Raw genomic sequence first — 19,208 nt, 5'->3', positions numbered from 1 at the left:
GCTCTGTTAGACATAATTTGGGAAATATTTATTAAAAGAAATAAATAATTAATAATAAATAAATAAATAATAAAAGAAATAAAATTCAAAGGAGGGCGAATAATTCTGACTTTAACTGTATATACAGTTGAAGTCAGAATTATAAGCCCCCCTGAATTATTAGCCCCCCCTGTTTATTTTATTTCCCAGTTCTCTGTTTAACAGAGAGCAGATTTATACAACACATTTCCAAACATAATAGTTTAATAATTCATTTCTATTAACTAATTTATTTTCTCTTTGTCATGATGACAGCACATAATATTTGACTTGATATTTTTTAAGACACTTCTATACAGCTGAAAGTGACATTTAAAGGCTTAACTAGGTTAATTAGGGGCAGGTTAGGGTAATTAGGCAAGTCATTGTATAATGATGGTTTGTTCTGTACACTATCTGAAATTTTTTTGCCTAAAGTGGCTGATAATTTTGTCCCTAAAATGGTGTATAAAAAATTAAATACTGCTTTTATTCTAGCCCAAATAAAGCAAATAAGAAGAAACAATTTCTCCAGAAGAAACAATATTATTAGGCACACTGTGAAAATTTCCTTGCTCTGTTTAACATAATTTGGGAAATATAAAAAAAAAGAAATAAAATTCAAAGGGGGGCTAATAATCCTGACTTCAACTGTGTGTGTGTGTGTGTGTGTGTGTGTGTGTGTATATATATATATATATTCAAATTTAGTTAAATTTTGTTTAGTTTAAATTTAAATTTAGTTAGCAAAAGTTAAATGCATTTTTGTTACAGAAAATGATCATATACAAATATTTTATGCTAAAAAGAGGAGCATATATTAACTGTATGAATTGCTTTTCTTTTCTTTATTTTATTGTTGTAATGGTTCACTGGTTTTTTTTTAGTGTTTTATTGTTTATTGCCTTGTAACGCTGAGAACGTCTGAGAAAAGTGTATAACATTCAATAACAATTATATTCATACATTACAATAATAATTTTATATTCATTATTATTATTATTATTATTATTATATGTATTTTATTACAATAAATATAATAAAATGAAAATAATACGTTTATAATAAAACCAGCATCTTTAAAAGAGCCATAATACCATAATACCATACCATAATAATCCAAAAGCACATGTTTAAAAGATAAGGAAAACACATATTATGAGCAATAAAAGCTTCAGATTTAATTAAAGAATGTTGAGTATATTGGCAAGACCAGAATAAATATGAATGTTTCATTAAAGCATTAAAAAATGCATTTTTAACTCGATAATAGTTTTAACATTTTGTAGAAATATTATTGTTGGGTAAACTCTACGAATTAATTTAAACAATATTTCTTTTGCCTTATTTACAATTAAAAAATTGAGGTAAAGACTATACTTGAGTCCAGTTTACAATAATTTTATTATAACATGGGGTGACAAGATATCTCAGTGGTTAGCACTGAGCCACACAGCAAGTAGGTTGCTGGTTCTAGTACCGGCTGGGCCATTGTTGGCATTTGTGTGTAGAGTTTGCATGTTCTCCCCGTGCTGGCTTGGGTTTCCCCCACAGTCCAAACATATGCGCTATAGGAGAATTGAATAAAGTAAATTGGCTGTAGTGTATGATTGTGTGTGTGTGTGTGTGAATGTTTCCCATTACTGGGTTACAGCAGAAAGGGCATCTGCTGTGTAAAACATGCTGAATAAGTAGGTGGTTCATTCCGCTGTGGTGACCCCTGATAAATAAAGGGACTAAGCCGAAGGAAAATAAATAAATGAATGAATATTATAACGTCTATGAGTTAAACCGAGTTAAACTAAAATACCTTTATTTTGAAATCTGAGCGGCGTCTCTGATTGGTCGGCGTTTGCTGCAGCGAGCTTCACACTCATTCGTAAATACCAAATTAGCGTCAGTGCGCGAGTCTGATCTGATCTCCGCTGCTGTGATTCCCTGACGCCGAGATTTGCACTGTTGCACTGTAAGTAACCGCACTGATCTTTAGCCTCTATCTTCACAAATGTCATCATCAAGACATTATTTTTTATCTTATTTCCCCCTCTGCCCGCATCAGAATGTAAAGCTGGATTTGTGATGTGGCATCCAGAGGTTGATAGAGAGATGCACAGCTGGAGTTGCACTGATGCTTTTACTGATAAAATTAATATTTATTCAGATCTACAATATGGAATATACCTCTAATATATATTTTTATAATGATACTTATAAATGATATCATTCATATTTAGGTTCATGACATATTGGATGCCTCAATGGAAGCCACCTAACCGGTATCGACTGGTTTTGAACCATTCTGTGCCATTGGGGTACAATTATGAAATTATAACTGTTGATTTTATTACGACAGACAAACATAAACAATTTTATTTCGCCTGTATGGTTTTGGTGTTTAAAGAGAATTGATGTTTTTAAATATGACCTTTAAAAGATGCATGAATACTGGCTCAGACTGATGAAAGCTCACTATTGTGCAAGTGTTTGGGGAAAGTGTCATAAACGCGGAGAGCCGGTTCAAAGTTCATTCCGGATCAAGAGGCCCGATTATCGATTAATATCTTATCACTGCAGTGTACAACGCGGTACTCTGATGTTTTCAAGCTTGCAAAGCATCATTTGTGTGTAGTCTTCCTTGCTGTGTCTCATTCGTGAATACATTTTTTAAACCGAATCTTTCATGAATCGCTTTCACTGCATGAATCGATTAGTAATGAAACGATTCTCGGTTCAGTGAGTCAAATATTCATTCGAAACGATTCAATCCGAATTATGAGATGATTCTCGGTTCAGTGAGTCACATTTTTTTTCAAAACGATTGAATCCGAATTATTTCAAATTTGATTCCAATGACAATGACGATTCTTGGTTGATGTTGAGATGATTTTCAGTAATGAGCGAATTTTCAGATTAGTGAGTTAAATGTGAGTCAAAACAATTCAATTCTAAATTATTTTTAATTTGATTCCAATGATGACGACGATTCGGTTTATGTGGATACGATTTTCGGTTCAGTGAATCAAATGTTTAATTAAAAAAATTAAATCTGAATAATTTCGAATCAACATTTAATTTAAATGATGAGGTGATTCTCAGTTGATGTTGAGAATATTTTCATGAATGAGACGATTCTCAGTTCAGTGAGTCGGTTCATGTTGATTCGAAATGAGTCAATTAGAATATTTTCGAATCAACATTTTATTTGAATGATGAGACGATTCTCGATTGATGTTAAGACTGTTTAAGGTAATGAAACGATTCTCAGTTCAGTTTATCAATGAATTAATCAATTGAGTAAATGCATGAATCAGTTGGTAATGAGATGATTCTTGGTTCATTGAGTCATATGTTTATTCGAAATGATTTAATGATGATGCGATGATTCTTGGTTGATGTTGGGACCATTTTCTGTAATGAGATGATTCTTATTCGAAATGAATCAATATGAATTACTTCGAAATCAACATTTGATTTGAGTGATGAAACGATTCATGGTTGATGTTGAGACTGTTTCTGTACTGAGATGATTCTTGATTCAGTGAGTCAAATGTTAATTCGAAATTATTCAGTCCGAATCATTTCGAATCAACATTTAATTCGAACGATTAGATTAGATTTTGTTGACATTGAGAAGATTTTCGGTAATGAGACTATACTTGGTTCAGTGAGTCGGTTCTTGTTGATTCAAAATTTTTCAATCCAAATCATTTTGAATTAACATTTGATTTGAATGATGAGACAATTCTTGGTTTATGTTGAGATGATTTTTGGTAGTGAGACAATTTTCGGATCAGTGAGTCAAATGTTCATTCGAATCAACATTTGATTCGAATGATTAGGCGATTCTAAGTTGATGGTGAGACTATTTTCGCTAATAAGACGATTCTCAGTTCAGTGAGTTTATGTTGATTCAAAATGAGTCAATTAGAATAATTTTGAATCAACATTTGATTCGAATGATGAGATGATTCTCAGTTGATGTTGAGACGATTATCGGTAATGAGAATTTTCGGTTTAGTGAGTTGGTTCGTGTTGATTCAAAATGATTCAATTAGACGATTTTCAGTAATGAGACGATTCTTGGTTCAGTGAATCAAATGGTTATTCAAAACTATTAAATCCAAATAATTAAAATTAGACATTTGATTCAAACAATGAGAGTATTTTAGTTATGAGACCATTCTCGGTTCGGTGAGTCAATTGTTCATTAAAAATGATTCTATCAGAATCATTATGAATCAAAATTTGATCCAAATTATGAGACTAATAAACAAATCTCAGTTGATGTTGAGATGGTTTTTAGTAATGAGATGATTCCCAGTTCAGTGAGTCAATTGTTCATTCAAAACAATTAAATCTGAATTATTTTGAATCAATATTTGATTCAAATGATGAGACTATTCTCGGTTGGAGACGATTCTCATTTTCGGTAATGAGATGATTCTCAGTTCGGTGAGTCAAGTGATCTTTCGAAATAATTCAATTTGATTCGAATGAGATGATTCTCAGTAATGAGACCATTCTCGGTTCAGTGAGTCCAAATCATTTCGAATCAACATTTGACACGCTGAACTGAGAATCATCTCGTTACCAATCGAAAAAGTGAGAAAAAAAAATACATTTATGATATGCAGAATGAAAAATAATTTATGTAAAGATGACATAAATGTTATGAATCAATGAAATTATTTACATATTGCATTAATTGTTTTATTAGTAAAATTATAACATCATTAAGAAACTAAATTGTGACCCTGGAAATCAAAACCAGTCATAAGTCAATTATTGAAAATAAAATAAATTATATATATATATATGCCCATCTTACTGGGGGAGTGTGTGTGCTGCTGTGTGTTAGCAGCTCAGCTTGTGCACCGTCTGAGAAATCCACAATGACCCACTCCATTGTCTCCAACACACAACAACAGGAACTCTTTAATTTGCGAACTTACTGTAAATAGTATTGTCATCACCTTTATCCTAATTTACATATTACCAATAATCTATTTTTTAAAATCTTTTTATTTTGATTAATCTATCTTTATATTATTTTCTTTATTTCTGTATTATATTTTATGTTCATATTTGTTTGCGCTACTGCCCTTTTTGCGACGCTGCACTGCTTTGGCAATACGAATGTACAGTTATTTGTCATGCCAATTAAGTGCCTAAAATGTGAAATATCACTGTAGGAAAATGTCTTCGTAAAACATGCATAATATTTACTTAATATTCTTATAATTTTTGGCATAAAAGATAAACTGATCATGTTGACGGCAAATGAATTTCAATACGAATGTATCTATGGTCACAACTGTTATTGAACTGAATGATTTATAAGAATAAAATACAGAACATTTTAAATACATGGGAAAGATCTAAAAATCTTAATTTTATACGCACACACACACACACACACACACACACACACACACACAGTTGTTGAATTCAGAATTATTAGCAAGTATTGATGTTTAACAGCGCAGTGAAATTTTTTACAGTATGTCTGATAATATTTTTTCTTCTGGAGAAAGTTTTATTTGTTTTATTTTGGCTAGAATAAAAGCAGTTTTTAAATTTTTTTTAAACACCATTTTAAGGTCAATATTATTAGCCCCTTTAAGCTACATATTTTTTTGATAGTCTACAGAACAAACCACTGTTATACAATAACTTGCCTAATTACCCTAACCTGCCTAGTTAACCTAATTAACCTAGTTAAGCCTTTAAATGTCACTTTAAGCTGTATAGAAGTGTCTTGAAGAATATCAAGTCAAATATTATTTACTGTCATCATGACAAAGATAAAATAAATCAGTTATTAGAGATGAGTTATTAAAACTATTATGATTAGAAATGTGTTCTGTTTAGAAATCTTCTCTCCTTTAAACAGAAATTGGGGGAAAAATAAACAAGGGGGCTAATAATTCTGACTACATCTGTATATATACTAAGTTCATAGACCAGAGTATGTATTAAATCCCACTGGAATGTCAGAGATCACATGGTGAGGTATTGGTTTTTAAAGCGTCTTAATTATTATTATTTTTTTAACAAAACTATTTATAAAAAAAGCAGAAATGAGCTGGACAATCCTTCATCACTGATTCACATTATAAAGGAGCAGCAGCACAGTCCACAGCATCAGACTCGCTCAGACCGAAGTGATCTCGTGTAAAACACATCAACCATGATGAGATTTTAAAGGGACACACACAGTTTTATCCACTGAGGGAAACACATGACTTCCTGGCTTTTTCAAAAAAAACTGATGCAATGAAAGTGAGCATTTACTCAGACAGACAGGGCTCCCACGCTTCTTGAAAGTACTTGAATTTCAGATAGCTGAGGTTAAGCTTATTAAATACCATAACCTAGGGCTGGGCGATTTGGCAAAAAAATAAAATCTAGGTTTTCGATTTTTTTAAAAAAAATTTTTTTATTGTGTTACTAGTCTTCTCAAAACATTACAACAACATGACTGAAGTAACACTCTCTTTAAAAGTAACTTGAAAAACCATCTGGTTAAGGAACATTGTATTTTTAATGGCCATGTCAAACAAAAATCAGTCAGGGTGTAAATAAATGTAAAACAAATTCACGAGTTAAATAGCGTTGCTGAAGATTTGAATAAGAAATATGTGTGTAAATATTGCAGTTGCAGGAATACAGGGGTATTTTTTGCAAATTTTGCTGACCCTAGGAAAGATTGGCTGTCAGCTCGGCTTTGCTTTGTCTTCTGATTGAATGAGGCTGTAAAGCTGCTGCCTTATTCTTTAAAAGATACAGTGGAATTAAAGGACTGAACATGGAAACTGTAAAGCCTAATTTAACCCAATGTGTGAAGTTGTGGACGTATAGCAGGAGCAAATACAAGCACCAGATGTTTCTAATATAAATTAATTTATTTAATCTTTTTTTCTATTTCCCTCTTTTAAATATCGATCATTTGATGCGCTTTGCTCCACTCTCTGTATTATGCTGCCTGATCTGTCTGGTTTTCAACTAGGTCCGCTAAATGTCGTCATGGGGGCGGGTACTTTCATTTTCACTGCTACAGTCCCTCACCTCTGCTCGTGTTCAAACCAAAAGATCGGCACGGTTTTTCACATGGCAGAGTTTTAAGTACTTCATACATGTTGAGATCGAGTTTATCGACTTAATGAGGGAATATGTCTTGACAATCCACACAGACGTGACTCAGACTAATGCAACAAGTAAAATCCTACATGACTTCACGCTTTAACAGGCAGTCAAGCAGGTCGCACACCAGAAGCGCCATGACACGGCGCACCCGTGACAGTTTAAACTATCACACACCAAACGCGCACATTCACATGATATTTAACATTAAACGAATCAGATGGCTCTCTGTGGTGCGACTGAAAAATGAACTGCGTCCTGAATCGTGGCTGGGCGGTGCCGGTGTGTGTATAGAAACCTGAGCGCGTCGCCGAGAGGCGCTTGTGTGCTTCCTGCTTCATACAGAGAGTGAATCAAAGCGCATTGGTGCCATTATAATCTATTAAATGTATATATTTTTAAAAAAATCGCGATTCTCGATTTAATATAAAATAAAATCGTCGTCAAAACGTAAATTCGAATTAATCGAAAAAAATCGGAAAAATCGCCCAGCCCTACCATAACCACTTTATTAATTCCTAATAACTTTATAATTATTTTTTTAGGGGTTTTTCACCTTTATTATGACAGGACAGTAGAGAATTCAGACAGGAAAGCATTGGGAGCAGAGAGAGAGGAAGGATCAGCAAAGGACCTCGAGCCGGGAATCGAACTCAGGTCGCCGTGGGCACGTTAGTGCTATATGTCAGCGCGCAGTACCACTAGGCTACTGGCGCCGACATTAATTCCTAATAACTTTAACTAATTAACTAGTACCTATTAGCTTTTAACAGGTGTTATTATATACAATTGTAGTTAACCTGCAGTTATATAGTAGACAGGGGCGGATTTCACCAATAAACAAGGTAAGGCACCAGGGCACCAGAAAATCTGAGGGCTCCCAAATAAATACCAAGTAGAATAAATTATACCTATAAATTATATATAACATCATTTTTCATCCTATTTTGTATGATGAGGGTGTAAAAATATGCGTAAATGTGTCCGCCTGTGCATTTTGGGCCCCATGGCTGAAATAGCTATTTTGGGCCCCATGGCTGAAATAGCTATGAAATAGGGCCCCCAAATCACTAAATAATAATGAATCTGCCCCTGCATTTAGGTGATGTCTGTGTGTTCATCTTCAATGAAGTTTATTTGTGTATTAAGCATATGTGGTGTCCTTTAAAAAATAAAAACGGTTTCACATATGCGGCCGTATATAGAGACTAGAGGCGCTGGTTTATTATTGAAGCAGCGGCGTGACTGATGTTCAGGTCTTTCTTTGGTTCACTGCTTTGCTCAGTGTCTTTACCAACTACATGCTGAATCAGCAGAGCCTTAATCAGGAGAGGAATGTCATGTGCCAGCATTATCCAGCTCAGTTTCTGGGAGAAAATCTGGTCTTTTAGGACACCGTTTTCTCTATATAGCGCATTAAAAAATGTACTGTTCAAAGAGAAGTGAAGATCATGTTTGGATTCACATTGCTATTTAAACATTAGGATTTTTATTTGATCTGTAATCCAATTCAATTCATCTTTATTTGTGTAGCGCTTTTACAATGTGGATTGTGTCAAAGCAGATACAAGATTGTAGTGAACTGAAACGGTGTCAGTCCAGTTTTCAGAGTAAGAATTGATATTTTTATTTCGCAGGGAGGATTAGTGTTGTATGATGTGGGAGTTACTATTGCATTAGAATGGGTAAAAAACAATAATCATGACTTTATTAAATATTAATAAATTAATGATTTTTATGATGATGATTTTTTTTCAAATCTTTTTATTTACATTTTGGTCAATAAAACATCCATTTCAAAAGTATTTGAAAAACAGAGACAAATTATCTTTGCTCCAACAGAGCCCCCCCACCCCACAGCACCATTTCTAAACAATATGCCTATTTTTAATCTGTTTTGCATCGTGTCATAATATATACATACATGCAATACAAATAGATAAAAGTTCCATTATAATTAACAATGTGTTTGTAAATTTTTCGGAATTCTCATCAATATTTAACCTGCTCCCCTCCCACTTATTTCGTTATTTTCAGATTAGACATTGTGCTTCCTCTCTGTTCTCTGAGTTTCCCTCCCTGCCTACGAAGTCTCCATGGGAAGAGGTATTTAAACTGAATGTTCATACTAGTGGGATTATTTCTAAAATATATGCAATTATTTTGTCAAAGGACAATTCTCATAATATTAAAGCTATCAGGGCCTGGGAAGAGGAACTTGACTTAGAGTTTGAAGTTGACTACTGGAGTGCAGTATTGGACAATGTGCGCACCTCCACTTCATGCGCTAGACTTAGTTTTATACAATTTAAAACGATACACAGAGCTCATCTCTCAAAGGCCAAACTTTCTAAAATGTATCCCAATGTTTCTGATATGTGCGATAAGTGTAAACTATCACCTTGTAACCTTGGTCATATGTTTGTATTTTGTCCCAAGTTGCAAAATTACTGGATTACTTTCTTCAAAATTGTTTCAGATATCCTGGGGGTCAAGTTAGCTGTTTGCCCTTTAATCGCGATCTTTGGTGTTCCCTCTCAGTGTCAACTTTTAAACCGGAGACACGCTGACATTGTGGCTTTTGCCTCTCTTCTCGCTAGGCGCAGAATACTTTTGTCTTGGACCTCCCCACAACCCCCCTCTATTTCATTATGGCTCAAAGATTTGGTCTTCTTTTTAAAACTTGAGAAAATTAAATACAATATCAGAGGTAGGGGAGAGCATTTTTTTGAAAAAATGGCAACAATTTATTGCATTCTTTAATCACTTAAAAACCTTAGATGTGGATTGAGTGAAGGTACATGTGTATGTATGTATATGGTTTGTAATTGTAATTTTTTTTTATATAATTTTTTTTCTGTATTTGTATTTTATTTTATTTATTATTATTTTGTTTATTTTATTTATTCATTTATTCATTTGTAAATGTTGATTGTTTTAATTGGGGATTGTTTTGTTTTGTGGATTGTTATAAAATGTAAAATGCTATTTGCAAGAATAAAAATTCCATGACAAAAAAAAAAAAAAGTTCCATTATATGTTCACTCATCTATTGTACATATATGCTCACACAACGAGTCACAATAGGCTAAGCAAATGTAAAATAAAGAAATAAAATAATTTAGATAGAAATTAAAATGTAGTCAAATAAAATGAAGGGAGGGGAAAAAATGTGAGAAACAAATAAGTGAAGTTTAATTTATTAAACTAATTTCGAGAGGAGTACGTACTCATGATTAAACCAGCTGGCTCATATTAGCTAATCACGATCCTTCAATCAAGGATCCCTAGTTCCCATATATATCTCCTCCTTTTCCACTTACAACTATCTTTGTCTTGAAGAATCCCCCCTCCTCCCCCTTCTTCTACCTTTATCCAAAATAGGTAGCTCGGCGGCCCAGCAGCAATACCAATAGCTCCGGCTCCCTACTGAGCTTCTGGTATCTCTGCGCGGCGCTAGCCTGCAGTTCTCTCTCAAAAAAAAAAAAAAAAAAAAAATTCTCTGCATCATAGACCTATTAAACCTAAGTCTCTTTTATTAGTCATCTCGCTCTCAGGAAGTTCACCTTGGCTAGCTGCGGGGGAGTTTTGAGATCGCCCTGAGCTCAATCTCCCTTCGCCCCACAAAGGGAGGGAGCCCTGGACTCTAGGAATGCCTTGAGCTCAGGGCTCTCTCCCGGGACAGCATGCCAAAGGAGCTTTCGTAAGTCATGGGCTAAGTGTGAACTCTTGAAACAATGGTCAAACTGAAAATATTAAGTTTGGATCCATTTGTTTTATATATGTCAACACTGGCAGTAAGATTACATTTTCGACTACAACCTTTTGTGAAGTAATGATGATGATTTTAATTATCATAAAAAAGAGAGATTAATATTGTAATGATGCACTTTCATTCAATCATTTTCCTTTGTCTAAGTCCTTTTATTCATCAGGGGTCACAACAGCGGAATGAACCGCTAACTTATCCAGCATATGTTTTACACAGCGGATGCCCTTCCAGCTGCAACCCAGTACTGGGAAACATCCATACACACTCATTCACACGCCAACACGGGGAGAACATGCAAACTCCACACAGAAATGCCAACTGACCCAGCCGGGACTCGAATCGGCAACCATCTTGCTGTGAGGCGACAGTGCTAACCACTGAGACACCATGTCGCCCTGTTACGTATACAATAACACAGAGTTATTTTAAATTGTAAAAATATTTCACTGTTGTACTCGGTATAAATGCACCCTCGCTAAGACTTACAGACAGCTATTGTTCTTACAATTAAAAATGACTTATGTTTTCTATAACATTTGCTTTTATATGTTAAATAGGACCTATCATGCCCCTTTTTGCAAGATGTAAAGTATTGACACTTCTCCCACTGATTTAGTGGGAGAAGTGATATTTTTTTGTTTTGAACGAGAGCAGTGACTTCAGGTGAATTTCCCCTCGTCATTGAAAGGAACCAGTTTCTTAGCTCTGGTGGATAAGTCCCCTTCTATTGCAACAGTGAAGGCGTCTCTGACAAAAACGGCCAACTCTGTGGGCAGATCAAGTCGACCAGCGAAGTTATTTTTCAACATCGCAATGAAATCTGTTATCACAACTGTGAAATAAACAAGTATTTGTTAGTCCAAGCAGGATGAAACTTACGCTTTTCATTGGCAATTTTATGTTTCAGTGTTGAGAGAGACAATAGCTGCGTCCCAAATGGCATACTATACACTCATGCACTATGTACTTTTGCACTTACTCAACAGGATAGTATATGTATGTAGTGTCGTCGCAAATGGCACACTAATGTTTTTTTACTGAGCGGAAATTCAAACCGTTTCCCTGACGACGTTTGACTGTTGCCAAATCAGTGAAATAAACGACCGAATTATCAAATAATACCTGCCGTGAGTATAACCGCATTCACCATCGGGAGGCGCCATAATCACTCTCATAGTAAAATTTTGCTTTCACAATCCAAAGTAAATCAAGTTATCCAACATGTGCGCCCGATAGCTCCGCCCCTTCCGCTACGTAAGCAAACCTGTGGTCGTTGAGTGCGTGAAGTGTCCATCATTCCACACTTCATTTTAGCGGCTGAATGAGTGCATCATCCGGGTAATTAAAGTGCACTCATTATTTTTAGAGTTTTCAGTGTGAACACACTACTTACACTATTAATACTACAAAATGGCGTAGAATAGTGCATAAGTATGCGATTTGGGACGGAGCTAATGATAGTAAGTAACCTACTACCGGCACCCTCTGCATTGTTTGTGTGTTGCAGGCTACGTAATTATGTAGAAATGTGCGTTTTTGGTGGGACCATAGACATAATAAATACTTTATATTTATATTAATATAATATATATAAAATTATATTAAATAACAATTTATGAATATTATATATTTATTTATTATCTATGGGCGGAACCATGGGCTGGGCCACTCGGAGGTTGATTCTGGGCCGCATGTGGCCTGCAGGCCGCCAATTGAATAGCCCTGCCCTAGAGTGTGTATGTGAGAAGTTTCAGCTCAAAATATCTAACAAAAATGTTTATAACTCTCTGAAACTGACCCTTTTAGGCTTTGATCCTAATTGTGGCGTTTTGGTGACTGTCGCTTTAAATTCAAATGAGATTGTTATGTTCTCTTTAGAGGGCGGAGCTACAAATGCCTGCGTGTCAGCATAGTGGCAGATTCAAAATCTGTGTGAAAAACTGAAAATGTGTGCAGAAGTGTGTCCGAATACATCAGTCCAGTGTTCATTAGTGCTTCATCTAAAACTCCACATTTATAATCCTCTTAGTCGCGGACATTATCTTCAGCAGGACGGCTGTTTCTCACTCAGGGCTGTTCATGCTAATAAGCGGGAGATGGTCATTAATGGCTTTCCACTGCTGATGACACGTACAAAGGGAGAATGTCCATCAAAGCGTGCTACGTGGGTCTGTGTTATTTAATCTATTTATTTATTGCCGCTTTGTGCTTGCGATCGAGTTCTAGGAGGAGTGTTTCACCCGGCTTATCCAGGATTGGATGATGCCTGTGACGTCATTGGGGATTCCCACTATATAAGGCTGACAGCAATGGCGTCTCTCTCTCTCTCTCTCTCTCTATCTTGCAGTCTCTCGCCCTCCCTCAGCTCGGTGGTGGCTTGCGCTTAGGCCAGGGGTCGGCAACCCAAAATGTTGAAAGAGCCATAATGGACCAAAAATAACAAAAAACAAATATGTCTGGAGCCACAAAAAATATAAAGCCTTATATAAGCCTTATAATGAAGGAAACACATGCTGTATGTATCTATATTAGCTATATTAGCCTACTTACAAAATGACTAAATTGGCTACAAATACATAATGAGCCTTCATGATTAATAGCCACTGAAATCAGGTGGTTGGTGTTTATTTTGTTGTCATTAAAACACTTCAGCACAGCCTCTTGTCTTTTAGTGTTATTAATTTGATCATTTCTTCTTGCGGCCCTTCAGAGTTCACATACCTGCATAAAAGCGCGTTGAATATCGGTCACATCACAGGCAATTGAGTATGCTGGCACTGAATTAAAGTCCTTGGTTTGCTGATCGGTGATGTTACCTACCCTTTTAATAGCCCTTTCCTTCACTGTCTTAGTGGAGAAAGGTATATCTTTATTTTTTTGTATTATCTTGGTTTTGTTTTTAAAGTTTGCAAATAGGTGTTCTAACATGTCATACCATCTTTGAACGGTTTTCCGTGCTTTATAATCTCCTGGTTTGTTTACAACAGCCACTTGCCTGGCATCCCACCCTGCTGATAGAAACGTGTGTCGCAGGCTATGACGCAAATCTTCGTTGACAGAAATGTTGAAATTAAATATTAATTCTACACACTTTGACAGCATTTGAAAACGTTAAAAATGTTTGTCCTCCTATAGAAATCATATTAAAACAAAAAAATATATTAACCTCCCCCATCTTTTTGCATTTTCAAACATTTTTGAAAAAGCTCCAGTGAGCCACAAGGGCAGCGCTAAAGAGCCGCAGGTTGCTGACCCCTGGCTTAGGCGGTCTGGCTGGCGGTGCTCCGCAAGCCAGGCGATCATCATCCAGATGCCGCTCCATTTAGTGTTTTGTTCATGTTAATCTTTTGATTCTTAGTTCGTAATGTGTTAACTTGTTTGTTTATTTTGATACTTTGTTTTGTAGCAGGTAGGGGTTTATTTTTTCATAGTCACGTTTTGTTATTTATTTAGTTTAGCGAAGGTAAGCAGTGGCCCGGAAGACTCACCTATTTTTTTATTCCTGTTCACGAGAGTTTAGGTAAGATCTGTCCATTTAAAACAGTTTAGTCAGAGACCTGGGGCCTCATGTACGAAGACTTGCGTGGAAATCTTACTAAAACATTGCGCACGCACAAAGCTGTAAATGTGCGTACGCAGAAAAAAATTCAGATGTATGAAACACTGCGTACGCTGAATCTCATGCATATTCTTTTGTACATCTGAATGAACGTGAAACTGAGCGCAACATGCACGAGCACAAAACCCCTCCCTGCCTCCTCCCCCGTATGAATATGCTAATGACTATGCTTATGGCAAAACCCAACGAAAAAGCAATGGCAAAAGCAAGCAAAAAGAGAAACTTTGAACAGAATGTGAATTGGAGGTGCTGCTTTCAGAGGCAGACCGGAGAAAAGCGGTGTTATTTGCAAGTTTGTTCTCCGGAATTAACAGCAAAAAAAAAAAATAGAGTGGGAGAGTTTAGCTGATGCGGTTAACACAGTTGGGTCTGAACATCGCACTGAGTGCATTAAAAAATAGAAATAGTGTGGTTTATATCTGTAAAATGTTGCAGGACCCTTAACAGTCTCAGTGGCGCTACTCGTTAGACGCTTGTGATCATGAATTGATACGTTCGAGCATGATCTCGGCTCGAATCCAGCGTCTGATGAACTCTTTCTTGTTTTTTGCCCCGCTACATATCAGATTTTGCCAACTATTTATCACGAGAAAGACAAGTAGGAATCATCAATAAGTTCATATCAATAAGCATCATATTTTATTTGCACATTTATTGAATGGAAATGTTTCTGATTCACGCATGTAAATTCATCTTCAGATAGTGTGTTTATAGCAATGTGTGTGCAGTAGATTGCTCAGATTACATTGGGAAAACAGGCGACTGCTGCAAACTGTGCTTTAATGTTTAGCTGGTCAACTGTATGGTATGGAAACCTTATATACCTGCTGAACCCGTCTCATACAGCTGCCATTGCAAGGCTCAGACACTTTGTAGAGAGGAATTTAACACAACTGCCTCTAGGAGTCGCCAATGGAAATAAAACAGACACGCACAAAAAATGTGCGTACGCCAGCCAGAAAGCTGCCGTGGAGCTGCGCACATTCCCACGTTCAGTTCATTGTTAGTAAATCCAAACGTGAGCGATTCTGAGCGTGAAACCTGGCGTACGCAAAGTTTTTGTGCGTACGCAGCGTTGATACATGAGGCCCCTGTTTACCTGAGCTGCCCTACCTGTCTGCTTGATTTTTGTTAATGTTCTGTCTTTTGAAAACTTATGATTTATGGAATATTAAACGTATTGACGTCAATTTACCCATTCAAACGTCTGTGTCTTCCATATGTTCGGCTCAAACCTTGAATGTTGTTGTTATTCGAGCCAGTTTTGAGTCTGGGCCGTAACAAAGCGTTTCTGCACACTGTTTTTATCTAGTGTGATTATAGAAATTGAATGAATACATTTTTACCACTAGAAGCTGGCTCTATTCACACGCTGTTGCCACACAACTGTGTTTAAACCCCCTTATAAAAGTGATTTTTGCATAATAGCTCCCCTTTCATAGGTCAGTTTTACCAGTGTAATCTCTCCACAGTGTGCCATGGCAGCGACGATCTCCACCTCCATAAACATTAAAGAGCCGCGCTGGGATCAGGGAACATTCGTGGGTCGAGCCAAGCATTTCTTCACCGTCACAGACCCCAGAAACATCCTGCTGTCCAACAAACAACTAGAAAAAGCACATCAGATTATTCAGGATTACAAGTAATTCTCATTCATTTGTCTGCAATGCCAGCTACAGCTGAAAGACAGAATTATTCACGCTTCTGTGAATGATTTCAGATATTTCCCAAAGGATGTTTAACAGATTCAGTGATTTTTCACAGTATTTCCTATAATATTTTTTTCTTCTGGAGAAAGTCTTATTTGTTTTATTTCAGCTAGAATAAAACCAGTATTTAATTATTTAAAAAATATTTAAGGTCAATATTATTAGCAATATTTGTTTTGGATTGTCTACAGAACAAACCACTGTTATACAATGACCTGCCTAATTACCCGAACTTAACCTTATTCCTTTGTCACTTTAAGCTGAATACTAGCATCTTGAAAAATATCTAGTCAAATATTATGCACTGACATTAGGGATGCACAGAGGAGTATTTTTTGGGCGATATCGTTAACCGATAACTCTTAAGATTTGGAGGCTGATAATCGATATATTTATGCTGATAAATAAAAATATGTTAAAATTATACAATTTTAATACAGTGAACAACTTCTTAACTGCATAAAAGAGTCAGATTTGTCCTCGAAAGTCAGATTTTGATACACCTGAGCATCGAGCACAGATGACTTTATGATAAACACAGTGCATGTGGACAGAATGTGGTGGAGGGTTGAGAACCCCTATGCTGGATTCAGTGACTGGAGCTCGTCTCCCCTGCTACGTTGAAGGCTTTGACGGCTCACTAGTCACTATGTGTGTGCGTGATAATAGCGTCAGTGTATCTTTTGGTCATTGGATTTTCATTTTAAAAAACAGATATTGAAAAATGAAAAATGAGCTGTTTTTTTTATATTTTTATTTTAAAATTAAAAAACAAAAATTGAAATTCAATGCGTTTTTTTTTATTTCCGTTTTTAAATTTTAAAACGAAAGGCAAAAAATTGCTCGTTTTTTTTCTCATTGTGAAAAACGGAAAAGCAAAATTCAAAAATGATTTAATTTTTATTTCTTATTTCGAATAACAAAAAAATTAAATCACCAGAAAACAAAAGCAAATAAAGGCTTGTTGTTTAATATTCTGAAACCAGATAGGTCAACTTATTTATGATGACGCAATGCTGACCTGCTAGCCTTCTGTAGGCTATTGTTTTTTTCCTCACTTAATAATGTAATAAAAGGTATTTTCTTGTGATAACAGGATTTTGTTAATACATACAGGTATTTTTCTCATTAAGACAACATATTTCTCATATAAGGGCCGGTTATAGGCTATAGATTTATTTTTTGTTAGCGTGTTTTTAAACGAAACAACCTTTATTTTGACATTACATGCAAGCTTTAGGTTGCTTTACTGAACACTTTTCTGAAAAGAAAGTTTTAATATTGTTAAAACCATAATGCTTCCCAAAGTTTGACCACGAATGAATCATTTTAAGTGAGTGGGGCATTAATACAGTTGTTTGCTACGCACATTTAAATAACTCATAGTATTTTAAAATAAAGGTTAACAATTAATTTTATCTGATAGTCTTTTAAAAACTATCACTAAGCTTGCATACGAGTTGCACGCGTCATCCTGCTACTGTGGGTCTATCCATAATTTCATAAAGCCATGTGCAAATATAGCAGCAGATTTTTAATACAGAAATTGAAATTATAAAAAAAGAAAATCACAGTACGTCTGATATTTTTTTCTTCTGGAGAAAGTCTTATTTGTTTTATTTTGGTTAGAATAAAAGCAGTTTTTCATTTTTTAAAAACCATTTTAAGGATATATATATAGGAAATATTAGCTTTACTTACGGGCTAATAATTTTCGATAGTCTTCAAAACAAACCAATGTTATACAATAACTTGCCTAATTACTCTAACCTGCCTAGTTAACCTAATTAACCTAGTTAAGCCTTTAAATGACACTATAGAAGTGTCTTGAAAAATATCTAGTCAAATATTATTTACTGTCATCAAGGCAAAGATAAAATAAATCAGTTATTAGAAATGAGTTACTAATACTATTATGATTAGAAATGTGAAGAAAAAAATCTGCTCTCCGTTAAACAGAAATTGGGGGAAAAAATAAACGGGGGCGAATAATTCTGACTTCAACTGTGTATATATATATATATATATATATATATATATATATATATATATATATATATATATATATATATATATTTATTTATACTGTCTGTCACTCCTGAAGTGGAAGTGATTTTAACAATAAAGTTTATTTTCAGAAAATTGTTCAATTATGTTGTTTTTATATTAACGGCTTCAATGAGAAAAATATGTCTTAACAAAATCCTTTTATCAACAGAAAATACCTTTAATAACATTATTAAGTGGAAAAAAAATAATAGCCTATAGTAGGCTAGCAGGTCAGCATTGCGTCACCATAAATGAGTTGACCTATCTGGTTTCAGAATATTAAAAAACAAGTCTTTATTGTGTTTGTGTTCTGGTGATTTTGTTTTTTGTTATTCGAACTAAAAGATGAAAATCAAATAATTTTTGGAATTTTGCTTTTCCGTTTTTCACTGTTTTTGATTTTCGTTTCGTTTTGTTCAAAAACAAAAATCAAAAAACGCATTGAATTTCAATTTTCGGTTCATAAATTTAAAACAAAAATTTAAAAAACGGCTCAATTTTCAATATCTGCATCTAAAACGAAAATCCAATGACCAAAAGATACACTGACCTGACCTAATAGCCATCACGTGCGCTCGTTATAAACATTATAAATCTGCTGATCAAACTGAATACTATCTTGCGTCAACTACACAAGCGTTGATAACAAATAATCATGTTAGATTACAAAAAACCCAACGAGTTGTTTCGCACGAGTGTTTTCGCATCGCTGCTATTTTATTTACACATATAATATTTTTCCAGAGGCGATTTAAACCAAAATACACAATTGCACTTATTAAAACATATCTACTATGATAAAGAAAGTGGTTACTTACTGAGTTATTAACACACAGCAATACCACATGAAGAGCTCCATCATAGTGCACTGACAAGTCTGAACAAGTTTGAACAATGC

The 19,208-nt window shown here is 35.0% G+C and overlaps 1 protein-coding gene across 6 annotated transcripts in view; it reads left to right on the top strand.

Annotated features, from left to right (window-relative positions):
- Nucleotides 1–1,897: 1,897 nt before the first annotated feature.
- The window catches only part of sfxn1 (sideroflexin 1), a 37,295-nt gene continuing 19,984 nt past the window's right edge, over nucleotides 1,898–19,208 (top strand). For 3 of the 6 annotated variants that reach the window (XR_012389473.1, XR_012389472.1, XR_012389475.1), the window contains exons 1-2: nucleotides 1,918–1,984; nucleotides 16,025–16,194. Coding sequence is in view for 2 of the 6 variants with exons in the window: in NM_001003537.2 (NP_001003537.1) it covers nucleotides 16,031–16,194 (164 nt within the window). In the remaining 4 variants the exon portion in view is untranslated. 6 annotated transcript variants of the gene reach the window in all.

Source organism: Danio rerio, chromosome 14 (genome assembly GCF_049306965.1).
Source record: "Danio rerio strain Tuebingen ecotype United States chromosome 14, GRCz12tu, whole genome shotgun sequence".
In the NCBI taxonomy this organism is placed as follows: domain Eukaryota; kingdom Metazoa; phylum Chordata; class Actinopteri; order Cypriniformes; family Danionidae; genus Danio; species Danio rerio.
This window is presented reverse-complemented; position numbering and strand designations above follow the sequence as displayed.